Source organism: Centropristis striata, chromosome 14, assembly GCF_030273125.1.
Source record: "Centropristis striata isolate RG_2023a ecotype Rhode Island chromosome 14, C.striata_1.0, whole genome shotgun sequence".
NCBI lineage: Eukaryota > Metazoa > Chordata > Actinopteri > Perciformes > Serranidae > Centropristis > Centropristis striata.
In genome coordinates, this window is record NC_081530.1 from 2,651,215 (window position 1) to 2,673,630 (window position 22,416).

General features: G+C 38.5%; 1 protein-coding gene across 1 annotated transcript in view; it reads right to left on the reverse strand.

Annotated features, from left to right (window-relative positions):
• fhod3a (formin homology 2 domain containing 3a) overlaps positions 1 to 22,416 on the reverse strand; it is a 96,599-nt gene that overhangs the window by 44,387 nt on the left and 29,796 nt on the right. The window contains exons 4-5 of the mRNA XM_059349607.1: positions 5,454 to 5,521; positions 3,778 to 3,883 (exon numbers count right to left, since the gene is read on the reverse strand). Of these exons, the coding sequence (XP_059205590.1) occupies positions 3,778 to 3,883; positions 5,454 to 5,521 (174 nt within the window). The remainder of the gene's footprint in view (positions 1 to 3,777; positions 3,884 to 5,453; positions 5,522 to 22,416) is intronic.

The window sequence follows — 22,416 nt, forward strand, 5'->3', positions numbered from 1 at the left end:
CCAGCTTCTGGCTGCTAATCTGTGGTGCTGGGCCATTCTGTAACAATACCAACCACAGTAGTGTTTTCAGGAGAGTCTGTCATGTTGAGCTGTCTTTAGTGCTCTGCTGTTTTAAAGCTTTGATATAAAGTAATGAGACAAGCCAACACAGCACTCAACCTCTGCATGTAGAGCTAGTGCTCTGATGTTTTATGTTTTTTTCAGAACCTTCTTTAATCCAGTTTGAAAATGATGTACTGATTCTTCATGTGTTACTATATATAAATAAATACTTGTAAATGATCCCCTCTTCAGTGTTTTTTGTGCTTGGGTGTTAAGGATCTCTGTAAGAAAATCCCCTTTCAGGTTTTAAATGTATTTAAAAAAAGGCCGCTATAGTTGTTATATAAACAGGCTGATTTGAAGTGAAGAACATGGAGACCTCTGTATAAAGAAATATGATTAAAAACAGATTAAGAAGGTAAATCTTGAGTCTTAACCCATTGAAGCCTGGAAAGCGGATACGTCATTTTGTAGTATTTGTATAAGCTCTCAAATACTTTTTGAATTTCATTTCTATCTGCTACTTAGGCTGAAAAATCTATTATTTAGTAGAAGAGTTGACACTTTTTTTCCACAGAATTTTTCCAGAATTTCCAGAAAATTAGAGGCTTATTTTAAAATCGCCCAGCAGTTTTTCAGGCCTCAATGGGTTAATGTGGGCCACATTCCAGAGTCAAGAAAAAAAAAAAAAAGATATCCGTCTTTCTAAGGCGTAATGCCACGTTTCCAGTTGTTGTCAGTAGACGCCCTGAGCATGAGTCAAACTGAAACTGAAAGGAAAAATCATCACTTGTTGAAGAGAAGTTTCTGTGCAGAGGGAGCGCTCAGCTCACACAACTTGACAAAGAGAAGAAACTTTGCTTCCGACCTCCTCAGTTATGTATCTGGACTCAGATCTGAAGCTTGAACTCATATCTTCACTTCTTGGACACAAGATTAAAGCCTATGATGGGAAAAGATGTGCAAAAAGGGGAAATATTTTGTCTGTCGATGACTTTCATCTCCACAACATCCTCGGGAGACGACACACTTCAGACCAAGAATTTTTCATTGACTTGGAAGAATTCTTCGACCCACAGTACGACTTTGACTTCACTGATCTCTCTGACTCGGCTGAGTGCAGGAGAGGTGATGAGCTTTATGAGCGCCCTAAAGGTTGGTACCGCATGGCTTTGAAGGTCAGAGGTAAATATCCAGGTGGAGACACCTGGTTGGGTCCAGATGGATGGAGGAGTCACTCTGTAGCTGGAGAATGGCCTGTTTCCTACCATGGGACCAGCTTAGATGGAGCCAGAGGCATCATCAGGACTCACTACAGAGCAGGAGGAAGACAATTACATGGCAGAGGAATCTACTCAACTCCACACATAAAGATTGCTCAGATAGAGGGGTACGCTAAGACCTTCACATCCGAGACAACGGGGAAACGTTACAAAGTGATCCTGCAAAATCGAATCAATCCCCAGGAGAGAGAGATCTGCAAAGATGAACCTAAGTACTGGCTCATTCGTGTTGATAAAGGAACGTCTGCCGAGGGGGAGAAAGAGATCGTGGAGCGCTCCATTCGACCTTACGGCATTCTGATTAAGGAAATAAAAGACAATGATGATGATGGCCGTGATGATGGCCGTGATGATGGCCGTGATGATGGCCGTGATGATGGCCGTGATGATGGCCGTGATGATGGACGTGATGATGGACGTGATGATGGCCGTGATGGTTGTGGCTCCTGCTGCTGTTTCTAGTGGGGCCTGGAGTAAGTTGCTGGTTGACAGGGGGGTCGGGCCAGCCCGGCAATCTGGCAATTGAGGACACCTGTGCAGGTGATGGGTTTACTATATAAACTGTTGCTCATTCATTCTGTCTCTCTCTCTCCTTCCAGATAGACGCCTGTCTCCCGGGTGGTACGGCAGCTCTAGTTTGAGTTTTGTTGTTATTCTGTTATTTTCCACACAACATCCACACACACCATACTTTTCAGACATGCACATCCTACACCACTGATCTTACTGACTTTCACACCTCATTTTATTGTATCATTTATCATTTATGTTAAATAAATATGTTAAACTTTATCCAGTTGAAGCGGTGCATCTCTCGTTTTTGTCATGGCTTAGAGCCAGCTGTGACAATAATGATGATGATGGTGATGATGATGATAGCGGTGATGATGATGATGATGATGATGATGATGATGATGATGATGATGATGGTGCTGGTTTACTTGGTTCAGTTGTTCGTTTACTCTTTTCTACAGTTTTTCTTTTTTTTCCTGTCTTTCAAAAGCTTTATTCCTGGCTCATCTTTCCACAACAGGGAAAAGTTACAAAGTGATCCTGTAAAAATCGAGATTGTGGAGCGTTCCATTCGACCTTACGGCATTCTGATTAAGCAAACAAATTAAAACAATGATAGCAGTGATGATACCGTTGGTTTACTTGGCATTTTTCAGTCATTCCACCCTAACAAGTAAGAACAAATGTCTAAGTGTCTGATGCTCAAAAGCCTTTCAATTATTATATGCTTAACTCATGTTTCCTGCAATCATTTTGTTATTTTCATGCATTTACTGTATTTGTGTCAGTTCTGTCTTCACCGTTTGAGAAAGGCAGGCTTTTTCCTATAGAAAAATACTGTTTTCAGACAAGTTCTTTGCAGCATGATTATTTTTAGCCATGATTAGAAAATATGTGCAGAATTTACTGTATCAAAGCGTCAGCGCTCTAATGCTTTAACTATTTTCACTGAACTTTACTCAATCTATTTTCCTTGTTAAACATGAAAAGCATGTATGGACTGTTTATTTGCTACTTTATATAATAAAGAGTTGTAAACTATCTTAACATTGGTGTTTTATTGCTGCTGGGGTGTTGGGGGATTTCCTGCAGAGACAGAAACTAACTGTTTAACCGTCAGACCAGCGGGGTGTTTTCGCTGTGTGAACAGCAAAGAAAAAAACCACCTTAGTGCTTATAATGCCAATTCTTTGATTAGATTTGAAGTGAGGAAAAATGAGACCTCTGTGTACAAATAATAATGATTCTGATAATAATGACAGAAGCATGTTGTTAGTCTTATATGTACTGTAGTTAAGACATGTTTCCCTCTCACTCTATGAAGTTTAAGCTCAGTATTTATAAAAGTATGCATTGTTATTGTATAAATAATTTGCTTTTGTCTTATTTTGATGTGTGGTGAACACTTGCAATACATGCATTATACATGCAGTATGTCTGTCAAGTGCAGAGCAATATGCACTTTTTTTTTAGAACTGTACAGTTCATTTAAAAGAGACAGGAAACAGGAAGGAAGTGTACAAAAAAAGACTGAGAATATGAGCGACCTGCTCTACCTAAAACTCTTTCCCTCCAATAGATTCATGTTTTCACATCAGCCTCAATGGAATTATTAGCACTAGCTATTATATTATCAAAAAAAGTTAAAAATTGCTTTTGTTATTTTTATTTCTACAAGTAATTGTGCTGTGTGATTACTCACACACATACGCAAAACTAAATGGTGCTTTTAAGTTGTTTATAAGTAATAATATATTTTTTTTTAAATATGAAAACTGCTGTTTTTAAGTCCAATTTTTGTTGAATATTATACATAGGTGTATAGTTTGTTTGTTTGTCTTTCCTTTAGCAGTGTTTTTGAAATATATTTAACATTAATGTCAGCACTTATACTTGCAATACTGTATCTGATTATAATCATAAGAGAGAGAAACTATACCTCGTAATATGTAGTTCTGGTAGTTCTGGTCAGCTTCTGCTCCCACTTTGATGAGACACGTCAGACCTTCGGCCATCACAAACTCATGGACCAGATCTTTGTCATCCTGAGGGAAAACACACAGAAAGAGGAAAAGCATAATTAGTAATAAGCCCAAACAATATACAGAACCACAAAATCCCTCTTAAATCTTGTTTTTTTTTTATACAAGTTGCATTTTCATTTTTCACCACATGATGTCAGTAATGTGCAGGATTAGAGTAAAGGTTGAACAAACTGCCAATCCCCCACTGGTTCAGGCCAGCTCTCTCTCTCTCTCACACACACACACACACACACACACACACACACACACACACACCACATGTCAACAACCATGTGTCCCATAATTTGTTGCTCATGACAGATCATCTCCACAAACACCACATTTCACATTTAAAAGGCTGATGAAAGCACTTTAACCCTTTATCAGGCAAAGAACTATATTTGGTAACTTCAGGTAATATTTAGAGAAAAAAGTTGCCAATTTACTAGATTAAAGTGGCAAATCTACAAGAAAAAAAGTCGCAGTTTTAAGAGATTTAAAGTGGCAAATCTGCGTGAAAAAAGTGGGAAAAAAGCAACTTTTTTCTCCCAGATTCACCACTTTAAATCTCACGAATCTGCACATTTTTTTCTTGTATATTTGCCACTTTAATCTTGTAAACTTTTTTCTCAAAATATTATTTTCATATGTTTTTTTTACACATTCTGGCAGTATGTAATATCCTCCAATATTCTCTAGGGTTGAAATTTGGAATTTGCAAGTATTTCAATGAGTGTCCTATTAAGGGTTAAAGTGGTGAATCTGGGAGAAAAAAGTTGTTTTTTTCCCACTTTTTTCTCGTAAATCTGCTACTTTTTTCACGCAGATTTGCCACTTTAAATCTCTTAAATCTGCGACTATTTTTCTTGTAGATTTGCCACTTTAATCTAGTAAATTTGCAACTTTTTTCTCTAAATATTACCTGAAGTTACCAAATATAGTTCTTTGCCTGATAAAGGGTTAAGGTAGATTTCTATCCAAACGCATTAGACTAAATTAATGTTGCATTCAGGTGCATTTATCCTCATTCAGGGGCCTTTTTGATGAAAGAAATATGCATGGAACTATGAGAAAGTCATGTCATTAGTAGAGGTTGTGTTTTTTCTCTTGAAACCAAGAAACAAACGTCATGCATGAGCAGCGGGATGATGAGATGTAATGGATGCTTTCATTCAACTGACTGCATTTTCCTTCTGGTACTAATTGCTCTGGACACATGTTTTTCTGGGCATTTAACTGTGTGCAAAATCTAATCACGACACTTAAATGCTGCCTTGAACTTCTCTTATAGCTGTTTTGTTGCTGTTGGTATATTTAAATATTCTTCTGTGTGTTTGTGTGCTCCAGAAAAAGCTCTTGGTGTTTTCGGTGGCTCACTCTTCTTGTCTTAAAATAAAGATTCACACAAAAACAAATGAAAACACCCACACACACATAGAGACCTACACACACCCACACAGATACACACTGGGAGAGAAATGCCACGTTGATGGAGATCCCTGTCATCATGGAGGCGCACTGCGGCCACAATAACCAACTGTATTCTGCAACAACAAACTGACAGTAATTGCATGTGAAATATGCGTGTTACCTGAAAAATTTGCTTTAGAGAGAACAGAGCCCTTCTCAAGTCACGTCCATTGGAGTTATACAGTCTTTCTGGAGAGAGAAAGAGACAAAGAAGTGGTTATTTGTCTGCAATTCAACAAAAAGGAACAAGGTTCTTTGATGCAGAGTGACCCATTTAATAGAAAATGTGAAAACGATTTTAAAAAAATGTTCCCACCTGACTCAGAGCAAGCTTTTTTTAGTTTGACACAATGTGCTTGTATTGTTCTTTCATGTGTTTCATGACGAGATCAATAAAACTTGGATGCAAAATGAGTCTCAGCTGTGCAAAAGTTGCACAATAGTTAGATATGCAGGGGAGTCAATGGAACCAATCACACTGCTGGGCTGTGATCACCTGAGGCAGGCACTTCATCACACACTTTCACTGCGTCCGCACTCGCAGAGCAACACGTGCATGGTGTTTCTGTGTCTCACACACACACACACACACACACACAAATGCACGCACACACAGTGGTGATTAGAGTTGTATCGGAATGTTAATGAGCGGCTGGCCGGGCTTCAACGGTGAGGTATTCAGGTCACGACACGGAAAGAACCAACGACTCTTACACTGCCATGCTGATATTTAGCTTTATTATCTTTATCCTCAAACACAAACACATCATTAATATACTCCTATGATATTACAGGGCCTTAATGTTTATCATGAACTGTGTTATAGAACTTTGTCCATTCTTTAGTATTCTTTTAATACCATTACAATCACTATATTTCTACTATATAGCTTATTAGCAATCATGTAACTATTATGAGGCAGGGAATTCAGATTCAGGACAGAACAATTGGAAACAGAGAAAGTGCCTACAGGGTAGTGATGGCAGGGTTTGGTGAACCTCCACACAACAGGTATCATCAGAGAATTAAAACTCATATTGGATGTATTTTATAGAAAATAAGGAAAAGTGGGTTTTCCCAAAACTTGACCAATTCTTCCGATGTAGACGTGACTAAACTAAACTAAACTAAACTAAACTAAATCAGAGACAAAGACTTTAACCATTTTGTTTGTGGGTGCGTTCCCGACTTCGGAACCAAAGTCGTATTGATAACCTTGTTTTATTTCTGGCTGGGTGAGTAAAAGTTATCTTTTTTATTGCTGACATCAGGCTACTATGGCCTCACGATACGATTCATATCGATATTCATGCTCTTTTTTATTCTGTACAACAACAGCTCAATTAAAAAAAACTTAAGATTCAGGTGCATATATATCCATACTGTTTCTAATCGCAGACTAATAAATAAATTCAAATAAAATATGGTAATATAAGACATGTGCTGCTTGGGTAATGTGGATTGGCCTTTGCTGCCACCTACTGGCTTTAAGGTGCACTGCGACATAGGTGATGGATCTTTTCCAACACTGCCTTCACAACATTTGGTGCTGTATCGATACAGATGCTGCTGCCTCTCATCAACGAGGAATAATGTTCTGATATTTTGCTGTATCAAAATTTTTGAGTACTAGATCAGTGATTCCCAACAGGGGGGGCCCGACCCCCCAGGGGGGCGCCAAAGATCCACAGGGGGTCACGAAGCCCTCTTGATTTTAAGGGATGTAATAAATCTAATGTGTTAAATATAGATGAGTCAGTATTTAATTCATTAGTGGGACAAAAATAAGGGCTACATTAAATGTTTATTCATTTATTTAAATAGAAAAATCACTATAAAGAAGTTTAAAAATAAAGGCTATATCGTGAGAATAAGGACATGTGTAACATCCCTCCTGCAGTATACACAGGTAACCTCACCTAGCGGCAACCTCACGTAGCGGTAACCTCACCTAGTGGTAACATCACCTAGCGGTAACCTCACATAGTGGTAACCTCACCTAGTGGTAACCTCACCTAGCGGCAACCTCACCTAGCGGTAACCTCACCTAGTGGTAACCTCACCTAGCGGCAACCTCACCTAGCGGTAACCTCACCTAGTGGTAACCTCACCTAGCGGCAACCTCACCTAGCGGTAACCTCACCTAACGGTAACCTCACCTAGCGGTAACCTCACCTAGCGGTAACCTCACCTAGAGGTAACCTCACCTAGCGGTAACCTCACCTAGCGGTAACCTCACCTAACGGTAACCTCACCTAGCGGTAACCTCACCTAGCGGTAACCTCACCTAACGGTAACCTCACCTAGCGGTAACCTCACCTAACGGTAACCTCACCTAACAACAGAAACACAGAGCTAATGGAAAAATGGTGAAGCGTCAGGGAGACGAAAATGTTGAATATCTCAAAAAGAAAAAGGGAGGGTACCATGAAAGTCACGTTGAGTTCGGCTTCATAGAAGCAATGGACAATAGAGGGGTCGCCAAAGTTTACAATGGTAAAAATGTCAAGAAAAAGGTTGGGAACCACTGTCCTAGATTATAGGCAGCTAGCCACCGTAGCTAACTTTAGCTGTCTTTCTACCTGAACCTTTCCCAGAGGTCTGGAGAAACTGTTAAAATCTAATCGTGGCTAAAAAATTAAGTTGTTTTTTTTAGGGTTAGGGTTAGGGTTATATACCACTTTATATAACTATTTCCAGACTCAAAAGTACTTCTTGATCGATTGAATCAGCTGTAAGAAGCTCAGATCCAAAGCATTTGCGGTGCAGTGTTAGTAGTCACAGAGCCTGCCTTCAGTTGCCCTCCATGTTGACAGTTGGCTGATGTTTGATGTCATATACAAAGAAGCTTTTCAGATAGTCATGGTTCTATTTTGATGTTTTATAGTGAGGATGGACTTAGTGCTGTTGTAAATGTATCATACGTCCTATCATTCCCCTTGTCTTCCCCTGTATATAAGTAGTTTTATTTGCATACTTTACTACTGCACCATGCTTATTTGCATATACAGTACATACCACTATAATGATCAGACAGAATCAAACAAATATGTTCCTCGGTGCGCTTCACTAAGCTCAGAGTCTGCTCAGCTGAGTCTTCCTACTGTTCATTTGCGTGTTTTTGAACAGTTGTGCATTTAACTGTGTGTCAGCAGGGGGTTCAGGAGTCTGCGTTTGTAAATCCAAAATATGCGTGTTGATGACAAATCCTTGAGTCCATCAGGAGGGGGTTAAAAGCACACAGAGGTAAGGGCCTGCTGTCTGTAGCTCAGCGGTAACCGTCGCTGAGCGAGACAAGGCTAACCCAAGGCCAGGGTCAAAATCATTATCATTCCGCATACAGATGAAGAATTACAGCCCTGTCTGTCACTCCATCTGCATAGCGCTTTCTGTGAGCTCAGCATTCATGAAATACATCCAGCAGAGATAATCAACTCAGCCAGATTTTTAGTGCCAAGAGGCAACTTGTGAGTGTCAATGTGTGGAGGGAAGTGACTCGAAAGCAAAGAGTATAGCAGGAGTAAAAAGAGTTAAGAACATTAATACATATTAATGGATGAGGGGGACAAAGAGAAAGAGTAGAAACAAAGAAAAGGAAAGGAAATAAAGTGGCCAATGAGTGCAGGCCCAGGTCTGAATTGAGAAAAACTATGTCTACTTCTCCGGCATAATTTCACCTAGAGACTCCATTTAAACTTTAAACAGTAGACACAAGTCTTGTGTATCGGTGTATTAATCCACGTTTCGATAGGTCATATAGTTTTTTATCAATCCCTGTTCAATGACCATGATCATTTTTGGAGAAATTCTGAGATTATAATGGGTGTGTATTGCATGGAATGTTTGTGTCACAGTGTGTGACATCATCACCAGAGTGTAGAGGGAGAGAAAAAATTGTCAAAAAATAAATTTGAAAACTGCGCTCCAGGCCGCAAATTCCACTCTACAGAAATAATTTATACATAGAAATGTAGGAAAATTAGTCTTCTCCCTCACAATCCTCTGGTAAAGCTGTCAGAGTTATAGTTTGGGCGTAGGACGCACAGATGTGCCACCAACACCACCAACAGCCTCATTGGCTCCCATATTACAAACACAGGAAGATTTCTGAAAAGGGAGATGTAACAGTTTTTTTAGATCGCTCTAACAAAGCTATTTTTTCATTTTTCTTAAAACACAAACATATGTAGACGTTCAGGAAGAACTCAGGACGCTCAAAGTGAAGTCGGATCAATGATAGGTATTATGGTTTTGCCAAAAATGCTTTCTGTTCGAGGCCAGAAATTCCAGTCTGTCCACCTCTGCTGTCACTATGCCGGAACAGGTGTCAGTTAATTCTGTTGATTGCTTTGATCTGATTGCCTTTGATCTTTGATGTGATTACAGTTACCTTTCAGAATTTCCCCAGAGGAATTTTTCTAGTTTATTTTAATGTTGTTTTTTAAACAGAGGAGAACACAAATGCAATGACCCCATTTGCACAATCACCATACACTACAAACTGTCGCTCTAACTACTCTCTTCAGTTTTGGTCTGAGTTCCTGGTTCTCGTCGCTCTAGGTTTCCCTGGAAATCAAGCGGCGATGCAGGGAACACTCCGTCTGGCCCTCGAGGGTCAGCAGACGCTCACGTGTAATGTTCATGTTCTTCATCAGGCCGTGAGTGGTGCTATCGGGGTAACCTTTACCAGAACGTCTGCGGTCCATCAGGATCATGTCAGCGGCAGTGATAAGTCTCAAACTGGCTTCATTCATCCTGCTGCTGCTGCAGCCAGGTGTGAAGAGGAGGGAAGTATAATTAGCTGGGCTTTATAGTGGTGAATCTGGGAGAAAAAAGTTTATTTTTTCCCACTTTAAATCTCTTAAATCTGCAACTTTTTTTCTTGTAGATTTGCCACTTTAATCTAGTAAATTTGCAACTTTTTTCTCGAAATATTACCTGAAGTTACCAAATATAGTTCTTTGCCTGATAAATGGTTAAGTTTAGAGGTACACGGCTTCATTTCTGTCAGTTTACTTTGACTTAAATTAAAAGTATAACACCAAAGTGACCAAAGGGGAAATTAAATAGATAATTATGTGCAATTCCTGGAAGGTGACACTAAAATGAATGAGTGAAATTGATAAATAAACTCACAAGCGCATGGTTTAAAGTACATTTCTGATTCATAACCCTAGCTGGATACGTGAAACAGGATTGGATGAGGTAACTTCACCTGATTTATTTCTTGCATTAAACTTATTAATTTTCTTTACTTTTGTTTTCAGACATAATCCCGTAGTAGTACATTTATTAATCTTATTATGATGTTTTTTGCAATTCAACCAACCGTCCTACAGACATGCCAACATCAATGTTGTAACAGCGATACCCTGCAACCACCCGATAGCTGCTAACAAAGTCCTGTCAACATAATTACCCTCGTGCTCCAGAGAAAACACAATTTGACACACTAAATAATCAGTGGGCCATTTTCCCATTGGCACAAAGGGCTGCAGCTGTCTTAACACTGCATGTCAGGAGTGATGGTGGTTTCAAGCTGGAAATAATTCAGACAAATGACTCTCACCTTTAACCTGGAGCCAACCGAAATCAGTTGCCTACCAACACCACCTCAGTGCTGGTATTTCTGTAGAGCGAGACTAAAATAACAGCAAAACACAAACTAGGAAGATAATGCATCTTAATTAGATGCCCTCCACTCGTCTAAGACAGTAGTTCTCAACCTTTTTGAGTTGCGACCCCCAATTTAACATGCATGTTGTCCGCAACCCCCACTCACGCACACGCACAGTTCAGATCACCCAAAAAAGAAACAAAATGACCAAAAAGAGTAAACAAATGACCAAAAAAGACACAAAATGACCAGAAAAGACACAAAATGACCAAAAAAAGACACAAGATGACCAAAAAAGGACACAAAATGACCAAAAAAAGACACAAAATGACCAAAAAAGACACAAAATGACCAAAAAGGAAACAAATTGAGCAAAAAAGACACAAAATGACCCAAAAAAGACACAAATTGACCAAAAAGGAAACAAAATGACCAAAAAAAGACACAAGTTGACCACAAAATGACAAAAACAAGACACAAAATGACTAAAGAAAGACACAAAATGACCAAAAAAAGACGAAAACACATGAACACTTTAACACAGTGGAGACAGAGCTGACTTCCAAAATGATTTGGCGACCCCCAGAAATCATCTCGCGACCCCAAGGTTGAGAACTTTTTTTTTTTAAAAAGATGGTTTTTGAATGGAGGTTTTGTCTGTCCACGTGTCTTTTACTGGTCATTCTACTTTTTTCCTGGCCCGGGATTTTATTATTGTCACAAGAAAAGCTGAAACACTCACTGGGATGTGTCATTGTGGTTTGTGCCTGTGCTTGTGTAAAGTGTGTGTGTGTGTGTGTGTGTGTGTGTGCTGAGTGCAGACAGACAGATGAAGGAAAGACAGAAAGGCACATTTCATTTATAGGTTCGCTTGGAGTTTTACTGTTTTGTTTTGGAGGACTTGCAGTTCTTGTCCACACTGTTTCACCATGACCTCACATGCACTGCAACATGTCAGCGTTAACTAGTCATTTAGCTCCATATTCCCTCTTAAAAATTTTAATTTTCTTAAAGCAGGAGGGGAAAAACTGCCATCAGAGTGACTTTTTTCCACTTATTTCTGATGCAGTTACTTCTGTTTATAATTTAATCTAACACAATTAAGAAAAAAGCTCTCGGTTCCACGGGCCTTTATGGATATTTAACAACACACAAAACCCGTAAACTACACCAAGTGCCTATAATAATCCATAACTTAAGAGCCTCTCTCAGTGTGCCAGTGTTTCCCCTAATATTATAGCTTTATGACTATAATAGTGATATGGACACTGGAGTCCAGTTAGTGTTTGAGTTTGGTTTACACTGTGAAAGGATTTATCACATCCTGAACACTGCAAGCCAGGACTCAACAGATATGAAAAGATGCCATCATATCTATGATGCATCATCTAATTCTTCTGTTCATTTGTCATTCTTAAGTTAAAAACACACAGATCCAAAAAATAATGGATTTAAATACAACTTTATAGAGTGTAAATGACAGATTAACTTAACAGATGCTTTAGGGCGGCATGGTTTTGAAAATATATCTAAATATTTCATTTTTTGTGGCATGTTTAAGCTTTTTAGACATATTTTTGACTGATATTGCATAGCATGTTTTTGTTTTTTTCTTTTTCTTCTTCTCTTTCTTTTCCTTAATGAAACAATTAATTGAATAAGCAAACAATTAAAAATGAATATCTTATTTACTTATTTATTTATTCTTTTGGCATTGCCTCTTGTAAAAAATGCATAAATGTGGCAGGATGAATTGAATATGTGATGAAGCTGTTAATATTTGTAATTTCATAACCTGCAATAAAGTAATAAAAAAAAATAATATTGCATGGCATGCATTTGATTCTCCAATCACCAAATGACAATTTAAATGACAATACCTATTTATACCTATTTGTGTACAGATTTATTCTATTATAGAATAATAACTGTACAGCACTTTGGTCAACTGAGGTTGTTTTTAAATGTGCTCTATAAATAAACTTTGACTTGACTTGACAAATGTTTTGTTTTTAATAAACACTGCTTCTTGTGATTTGGATATTGTACTAGTCCTTATTGCAATTTCAATAAAAACTGGATTCACTGTGCAGCTCTAACTACCGTATCTGTTTGTCTGGCACAGAAACATGCAGTGGAAGAACCAGTTTGTGCATTAGCACACATGTGCATGTGTGCATAGGAGTGTATGCAGTGAAACAGGGATTCCCCCGGTGCTCAGGCTGTTCTGCTAAGTCAGATCCCTCCTTCCCCTCCTGCCATAATGAGATTAGTGCTGTGACCCTTCAGCTTTGACTAATCCCTCAACATTTACTGCACCATCTACACATCTCCAAACAGAAAAACACACAGGCCAGCTCAGGCTACACTATGCCTAATCCACAGCAATTATACTCAAAACCGCACTGCACTTTGTTGTACTGCTGCAACGCATCAAATGCAAAATCCCAGAGTCCCCAAGTGACTGAAGTCTAATTCTGTTTAGTTGGCCTCAGCAGAGAGCAGCAACAGTCTACTACTACTATGCTTAAGCCTCGGATTTAACAACAGGCAGCCGGATCAGCAGATGTTTCGTTAAGTCAACCTGGTTACAGAAACAGAGAAACAGTGTTGTAAAGTGAATCATAGAAATCTGTTCTTATATGTCTTATATGTATACATACAGTACAGGCCAAAAGTTTGGACACACCTTCTCATTCAATGCGTTTTCTTTATTTTCATGACTATTTACATTGTAGATTCTCACTGAAGGCATCAAAACTATGAATGAACACATATGGAATTATGTACTTAACAAAAAAGTGTGAAATAACTGAAAACATGTCTTGTATTTTAGATTCCTCAAAGTAGCCACCCTTTGCTTACTAGAATATAAGACATGTTTTCAGTTATTTCTCACTTTTTTTTGTTAAGTACATAATTCCACATGTGTTCATTAATAGTTTTGATGAATCTACAATGTAAATAGTCATGAAAATAAAGGAAACGCATTGAATGAGAAGGTGTGTCCAAACTTTTGGCCTGTACTGTACATGCTATGTATACAATGCTCAAGACTGGCTTAAGACAGATAAAGAGCCATATATAGTATTTTTGTTAGAAATTTGTCATAAATCTTATGGTCAAAAACATGTTTTGTGAGGTCACACTGACTTCTGACACCAAAATCGAATCAGTTAATCTTTTTTTTTTTTTTTAAAGATTATTTTTTGGGCATTTTTGCTTGATTTAAAGTGATAGATAGAAAGGGGGAGACACAGGGGAGGACATGCGGCAAAGGGACCTCAGGCCGGATTCGAACCGCCGCAGGAAGGACTCAGCCTTAATGGTACGTGCTCTACCAGTGTGAGCCACCGGGACGCCCCGAATCAGTTAATCTTTGATTTTAAAGAACAATTAATTCCTGAGATATTTACATTCATGGAATGGCACAGACGGATGGACGACCGACAGACATAATGCCTCAGGCCATGAAAATAAAGTAAACTGTTAAAGCCACTGAGAAAAAAAAAATCCTAACATGCAGTTCCTCTCATGACCACTAGATGCTGGCTCAAAGTACGACTTCTCTCTGGAAAACCATTTTTGCAAGGGATAGTTGGAGTCTCAGCAACTTCAAGTAAGAGCCCCACACTCTTTGGAAGTAACTGTAAGAGGTCTGCCTTATCATTTCCCTTTACTAATCCCTTTTCCAGCCACTGACTAAATGCTGAGCATACTGTAAGAGCGTTAAGAATTGATGATTAAAACAAATGCAGCATTAAATATATAAATGCTGGAGAGCACAATCACCAACATGACACATAGAGGGCCTCAAATTACAAGCAAACCTGATCAGAGGGAATTATTTCAGTGCAATATGTTTATTGGGTCACAGGATATTTACAGATAGGCAGGCACCGAGGTCAACCAAGGGTAATATTTTTTTTTCGGGACGGTACAACTGTCTATGGGTCATGCGAGAAAGGGGCGGGTCACAGCTGGTGGTCCTGCATTTAAGCCCAGTTATAACCGCTGACTCGTGTTTCTGGAGGATTTCATTGCAGCCCTTTAGAAAAGCCTCCACACGGCTGTCTGGGCCAATCAGTCAGTTGGCTTTCAGATAGCTTTTCGGTGGGATCTAAAATAAAGAAGTGAGAGGAGCCTGAGGTGTAATGGCACGCTGGAGAGCTTCATTTAATCCCAGGAAGTCTTTCCCTCTCCGTGCTGGTATCATGCTAAAAATAAGTGGGTTGGGTATCCAACATACTGTAAAAAGCCTAGATACTGGGTTCACTCTTTGTCCAGGTCATGCAGTGCACAGTGTGTACGCCCTGTAGCCCTGTACTGTATTAAGTCAAGGCAAAATAGTCTGTTTGTTCATAAAGTTATTTTTAGTTTGACTGTTTTAAACCTCTGGGCTACCAAACAATTGAATTCGCTACATAACGTTAGCTACAGTAGCTGTACGAGCAGTCCACTCATCTGAAGTTAGCAAGTTAGCATGGCAACGTTAGCCAACGTTAGCTACTAGCAGCTATTTCATTAGACTGAAATGACATAACATGATTAAACCTGACTAAACGTGACATGAATAAAAGGTTATTACTTAACCCTTTATCGGGCAAAGAACTATATTTGGTAACTTCAGGTAATATTTTGAGAAAAAAGTTGCAAATTTACTAGATTAAAGTGGCAAATCTACAAGAAAAAAAGTCGCAGATTTAAAGTGGCAAATCTGCGCGAAAAAAGTTGCCGATTTACGAGACAAAAGTGGGGAAAAAAGCAACTTTTTTCTCCCAGATTCACTTTAAATCTCATAAATCTGCAATTTTCTTCTCGTAGGTTTGCCACTTTAATCTCGTAAAGCCTTTTATCAAAATATTATTTTTGTATGTTTTTTTACACATTCTGGCTGGATGTAATATCCTCCAATATTCTCTAGGGTTGAAATTTGGAATTTAAAGTATTTCAATGAGTGTTAAAGGGTTAAGGGTTAAAGCTGTTCCGTTGAGTTGCCTTTTAGCAAAATGCTACAAGTAAGTTCACTCTGCTAAGCTGTGATGTAGCGTCTGTCTCAGGCTTTTATTGTGAAAGGTAAGAACAGAAGGTGCTGGTACAGACTACTGAGCCTCCGTGTTATTATTTATTTCCTTCATGAGTACAGTGGCGGCTCATAAATCTCAACTACACTAACTTAACTTGTATGTGAACATTATTTCTCCATGAGTCACATCATATTTGCAATACAGGTTGATTAACAATACAAACAACAACTCCCGTACCCACGCTGCTTCATGCCATCATCAAAAAGGCATTTTGGAACCGATTCAATTTTTTTTTGTAAGGACTTGAGCACTTGAATAAAGAAATGATTTTAAAAACCCATTCCTGGTCTCTAGCTAATGACTGTAAACATAGAATTCCACAGCACATATTTGTTTTCATTTTTTTAAAGACAAATCCATCTAAAATTCAGTCTCCGTAAAATTAATATTTCTTTGCAAAAAAAAAACAAAAAAAAAATCAACATTTCCGTACCCATGTGCTAAGATACTGTTGGGTGGTATTTTCTTCTCATGTGCACATATTTGTGGATCGGCATGTCCATTTGTCTGTAGTTAAAAGAATAAATACTCCATCAATCTGTCATAATCGAATATAGTTTGGACAATAATGCATGATTTCAGTCTCATGTCAAGTGAAGTGAAAAGGAAAAGTTGGCAGGCAGCAAAGGCCAGACTGCTGACGATAAGTCAGTTATTTTGCGACTGTCTATTTTTTGTCTGTTGGTCTTGGCCTACAGTACGAGTACTGGAGACGGCTGATGGTACAGATGACGATAGAGGCCCCATGAGCTCAGTGTGTGTGTGTGTGTGTGTGTGTGTGAGAGAGAGAGAGAGGAAAAGAGAGGGAGAGTGGGACCTCCAAGGCTTCACTGTAGGATTCATGAGATTTAAAGAGTGGCGACGGAGCTAGACAGAGATTACACTGGGCTCAGCAGTGACACACATACACAAACACACACACAAGCGTGTACACTGTAAAAAAGCCAACTTGTATTTTTTTTTTTGCCTAAAACAGTGATTTAAGTTGGTAAAACTTGGAAATATAAATTACTGACATTTAGGGCAATAATGTAAGTTAGCACAACAAAGGAAGCCAGTTGTCTGCTCAAAAACAAGTTGGTGAGTTGTTGTTACTTATATCTTTAAGTTGGGGTTCACAACAAGGGACAATAGTTCTGATAACTCTTATTTCTTTGTTGGGAAATTCGGTCATTAGCGAAAGCTAGCGGCTAACTGACGCTACACTGCAAAAAAAGAAAAGTTGGGTGAACTCAAAATTTCAAGACAACAAACTTCGATAAGATTTTAAGTTGGACAATTAAACTAAATATTTTAAGTTTTGTTTTTGAGTTTGCTCAACTCTGAATTTCTCTGGCACGATTGTAACGCCGCTATGAAATGTCAGCTAATGTTGTGACCACAATTTTGAGTTAGCATTTATACGCTAAAGGCTACTCTTGTGGCTGTAACAAGCAGCGCCACTAGCATCAGTTAGCCGCTAGCATCAGTTAGCCGCTAGCTTTCGCTAATGACCAAATTTCACAACAAAGAAATAAGAGTTATCAGAACTATTGTCCCTTGTTGTGAACCCCAACTTAAAGATATAAGTAACAACAACTCACCAACTTGTTTTTGAGCAGACAACTGGCTTCCTTTGTTGTGCTAACTTACATTATTGCCCTAAATGTCAGTAATTTATATTTCCAAGTTTTACCAAATTAAATCACTGTTTTAGGCCAAAAAATACAAGTTGGCTTTTTTGCAGTGTAGCGGCTAACTGATGCTAGTGGCTAACTGACGCTAGCGGCTAACTGACTCTAGCGGCTAACTGATGCTAGCGGCTAACTGACGCTAGCGGCTAACTGATGCTAGCAGCGCTGCTTGTCACAGCTACAAGAGTAGCCATTAGCGTATCAATGCTAACTCAAAATTGTGGTCACAACATTAGCTGACATTCATAGCGGCGTTACAATCGTGCCAGAGAAATTCAGAGTTGAGCAAACTCAAAAACAAAACTTAAAATATTTAGTTTAATTGTCCAACTTAAAATTTTATCGAAGTTTGTTGCCTTGAAATTTTGAGTTCACCCAACTTTTCTTTTTTTTGCAGTGTACCCACATCTTCAGGCAGATACAGTACAACAACACAGGCCGCAATGCAAACACACTGTGAGTGTAAACACTCGGGAGTACATGAAAACAAACTTTTATATGATTCCCATAAATCCATCCCTGTGGAGGCAAATGGTCGCTATGTTTTAAAGTTAACATACTGATATACACTACATGCAACACACACACACACACACACACACACACACACACACAGTCTCATCTCCAGACTGTAACCTTGACCCCTCATGGATGTCATCAGCTGTGAAAGAAGCTCAGAAGCAGATGTCTTCAGGAAGGAAACTTACTGCCACATAAACACACGCACACACATAAAAATACACACACACACACACACACACACACACACACACACACACACTCGCAGACCCAGTATGTCCCGTCACACTCCAAGTCCAGAACGTGACCTTCATATGCCCCTGCCACCTCTGAATTAGTCCACAAACAAACACACACACACACACACACACACACATAAATAGTTACTCACAACACAAACACAAATATCCCCAGCTTCTCTTACAGGCCCCCAGTGTTACCACGGCGATGACAGGTCTGAGCCCAGCAGGCAGCTACAGTACTGCTCTATATTCACACACACAGACTACATGAGTTACTATTTCCACAGGGACAGTGATAACTTATTATATACTCACATATCACATCAGTATCTCAATGAATGACACAGATATATACTTAAAACATGACTTCTGCAGCTATAAAAGTTTGTTTTTTTGTAGCATTTCTTGATATTAATCAGTGTAACTGTAATAGCCTGTTTTACATAGTGTTATTAATTAATTTTCACCAAATAAAACATATTTTAACCATTAATACATACATACATAAATTAAGTATATTTGGAAGATACAAATACACTGATTGAAACAATGAGACTAACCAACAATAATAACTATTTTTGTTCAACAATGACATGTCTCATTTCCTCATTTCTGTGCACAATTACTGTTTTATTTTGAAAGTGCAGTACAGTGAGAATGATCTTTATATATATATATATATATACAAGCTTTCATTGCACAATTAAACTATTTTGGTTACACATTCTGGGTTCCTTTTGTGTACAATGAGATATTGTTTGAACAAAAAATAGGTAAAAATTGTTCTGTCGTTCATCGTTATAAATTGAGAATTTTATTATTAATTTGACAAAGGGGCCACAGCAGGGGCCAAGGGCTTCTTCACAGGGGCAGTGGCCCCCTGTGTAGAACCGCCACTGGCTACATTGCATTTTATCTGTGCATAATGCATTGTTATAAAGTGTGACCTGATTTCCTGCTGCGTGCAGCCACGCACAAAAGCTGATTGTGGGAAATGTTGTGGTGTTCAATCCCACATACAAGTGCGCACGTGTGAAACAAGCGTCCAGTGTTTTCCCCAGCTCTCCCCTCGCTCTCTGCCATGCGCTCTCCCTCGCTCGCTCTCTGTCTCGCTCTTCTCACGCTGGCTGTTGATGTCATTGTTAACTGACTGGATTCACTGGGCATGTGTAAAGAAATAACAATGTCGAAAAATGGCAAGCAGAGAGACGGAATTAAGTTTTGCATCACTCTATGTTCTCAGCTTTGGAAGCAGAGTGAGCGCTGGTGGTTATGTAATACAATGTAATAATGTTGATAGGCCAAATGATCATTTAAAAGGTGGTTTTAAATGTCTAAAAATCTCTTATTGGCTTAGAAAACGTACTTTGGCAGTGTTTTTGATACTCAGTCGTCCAAATAAATTGGCTGGATTGGGTATAAAGAAAGGGGGGAGCCTGACAAAAGGAGAGAGAGGAAGACAGACAAGTTTGTGAGTTGTTGTTGTTTATATCTTTAAGTTGGGGTTCACAACAAGGGACAATAGTTCTGCTAACTCTTATTTCTTTGTTGTGAAATTCGGTCATTAGCGAAAGCTAGCGGCTAACTGATGCTAGCGGCTAACTGACGCTAGTGGCTAACTGATGCTAGCGGCTAACTGATGCTAGCAGCGCTGCTTGTTACAGCTACAAGAGTAGTCATTAGCGTATCAATGCTAACTCAAAATTGTGGTCACAACATTAGTTGACATTTCATAGCGGCGTTACAATCGTGCCAGAGAAATTCAGAGTTGAGCAAACTCAAAAACAAAACTTAAAGTATTTAGTTTAATTGTCCAACTTAAAATTTTATCGAAGTTTGTTGCCTTGAAATTTTGAGTTCACCCAACTTTTCTTTTTTTTGCAGTGTACCCACATCTTCAGGCAGATACAGTACAACAACACAGGCCTGAATTAAGCTTTGCATCACTCTATGTTCTCAACTTTGGAAGCAGAGTGAGCCACGGCTGGTGGTTATGTAATTCAATGTAATAATGTTGATAGGCCAGATGATCATTTAAAAGGTGGTTTTAAATGTCTAAAAATCTCTTATTGGCTTTGAGAACGTACTTTGGCAGTGTTTTTGATACTCAGTCGTCCAAATAAATTGGCTGGATTGGGTATAAAGAAGGGGGGAGCCTGACAAAAGGAGAGAGAGGAAGACAGACATGAAAGAGAGAGTGAGAAAGGCAAACACAGTAGAAGTAGACGGAGAAACCAGAGTAGGACTAGCAGCAGCCAGAGCCAGTAAACAGAGAGGATATTGGAGGATGTGTGCTGCTTGCTCAGTGGATTAGCTGAGTAAAATCTTGCTCTGACTCATACCACACTTGCCTGTTATTATACTCCTCCCTTGCTTTGTGCCTGTTTATTTCGGTGTGTGACCCTAATACAGCAGACATGATGACATACACTACTGGTCAAAAGTTTTAGAACACTCCAACTTTTCCAGAATTTGATTGAAAATGATGCAGTTTAATGTCTCAGTGTACTCTGAAATTAATGCATGTAACAAATAAACAATTGAAGTTAAAAAATAAATCATAGAATCAGTTTAGAAAGGAAAATGTATTCTAAACTGTTGACTTGGCTTTCTTTTTACTTTTTTACCCTTTTATTTGTCTTTTTTTTTATCTCTAACTCTGTTTTGGATTGAGTTTTTATTGCTATTTTATTTTATTGTTTTACTGTTTTTAGTATTTTATTCTTTTTATTGTTTTTATTTATACCCAGTTGTGTATGATTTATTCTATTTTAATAACTGTACAGCACTTTGGTCAACTGAGGTTGTTTTTAAATGTCTATAAATAAACTTTGACTTGACTTGACTTGACTTGACTCATTGAAGTAGCCACCTTAACAGATAAAACAGCTGAACACACTTGTGGCATTCTTTCTACAATGGAAATCAAATATTCTTTAGAAAGTTCTTCCCAACTCTGTTGCAGAAGTTCCCATAAATGTGGAGCAACTTGTAGGTTGAAAGTGATCAAGAAAAGTTGGGACACCTGTAGGAATTGGTAGCAACTTAGCAACTTTCAAGGCTTGATCAACCTCCGTTGCTGCAGAACTGCTTTAAGTTTTTAACCCATTTCTTGTTCCCTGAAAAAGGCCTTTTTGTATAATTATGAAATGTACATTCTTTTTCAGTTTTGGTTAAGCTTACCTTTTTTTATTTACCTCTGGCAGTTCACCATTTACCTTCGTACCCTTTTAAGCTGTTCATTGGACTTGAACTGCTTGAATTTCAATAAAGAATTGAAAAATTGTGGTGTTCTAAAACTTTTGACCGGTAGTGTATGACAAAAGCTACTGTATCAGGGAGCTCTGGCAAGTATATTTACAGACTTTTTTGGGACTACTCATTGTCTGTTGGTTTTGTCTTACAAGTATATATTATATAGGTTTTAATAGAGGACCCATAGTAGGGACAATATAAGACTTTAACTTAGGAGGAAAATTAAATTGGTTGCGAACGAACTTCTAAGGATAGAATGGGAAATTACCCTGCAGATGACCCAAACACAGACAAGCTAAGTAACACTGTATAAAACTGCAGAAATCATTTGTGGGACTAAAAGGGGGCATGGTTTGCACTGGTTATGAAGGCTGAACTGGCATTGCAATAATTTTTTTGCAGCATATATTGGGATTTGAAAAAAATAGCCTACAGAAAAATGTACCCTCTAGGGAGCATGTTCTCCCAGAAAAAAAATGTGTTGTTTGTTTTAAAGTTAAATACATCAATCTGCTAGCTGCTCAAGAGTAGCTATTGTTTATCTTTTTTTTTTTACAGTGTATCAGTGAATTTTGAATCTGTTAATGTTAATTTATGGGAAACACTGGATGAAAAATAAGAATCGTGTGAGTTTTCCCCTTGTATCAAGCAGCAAAAAGTTGTAGCATGACGTGTTTTAGTTTATTTGCGT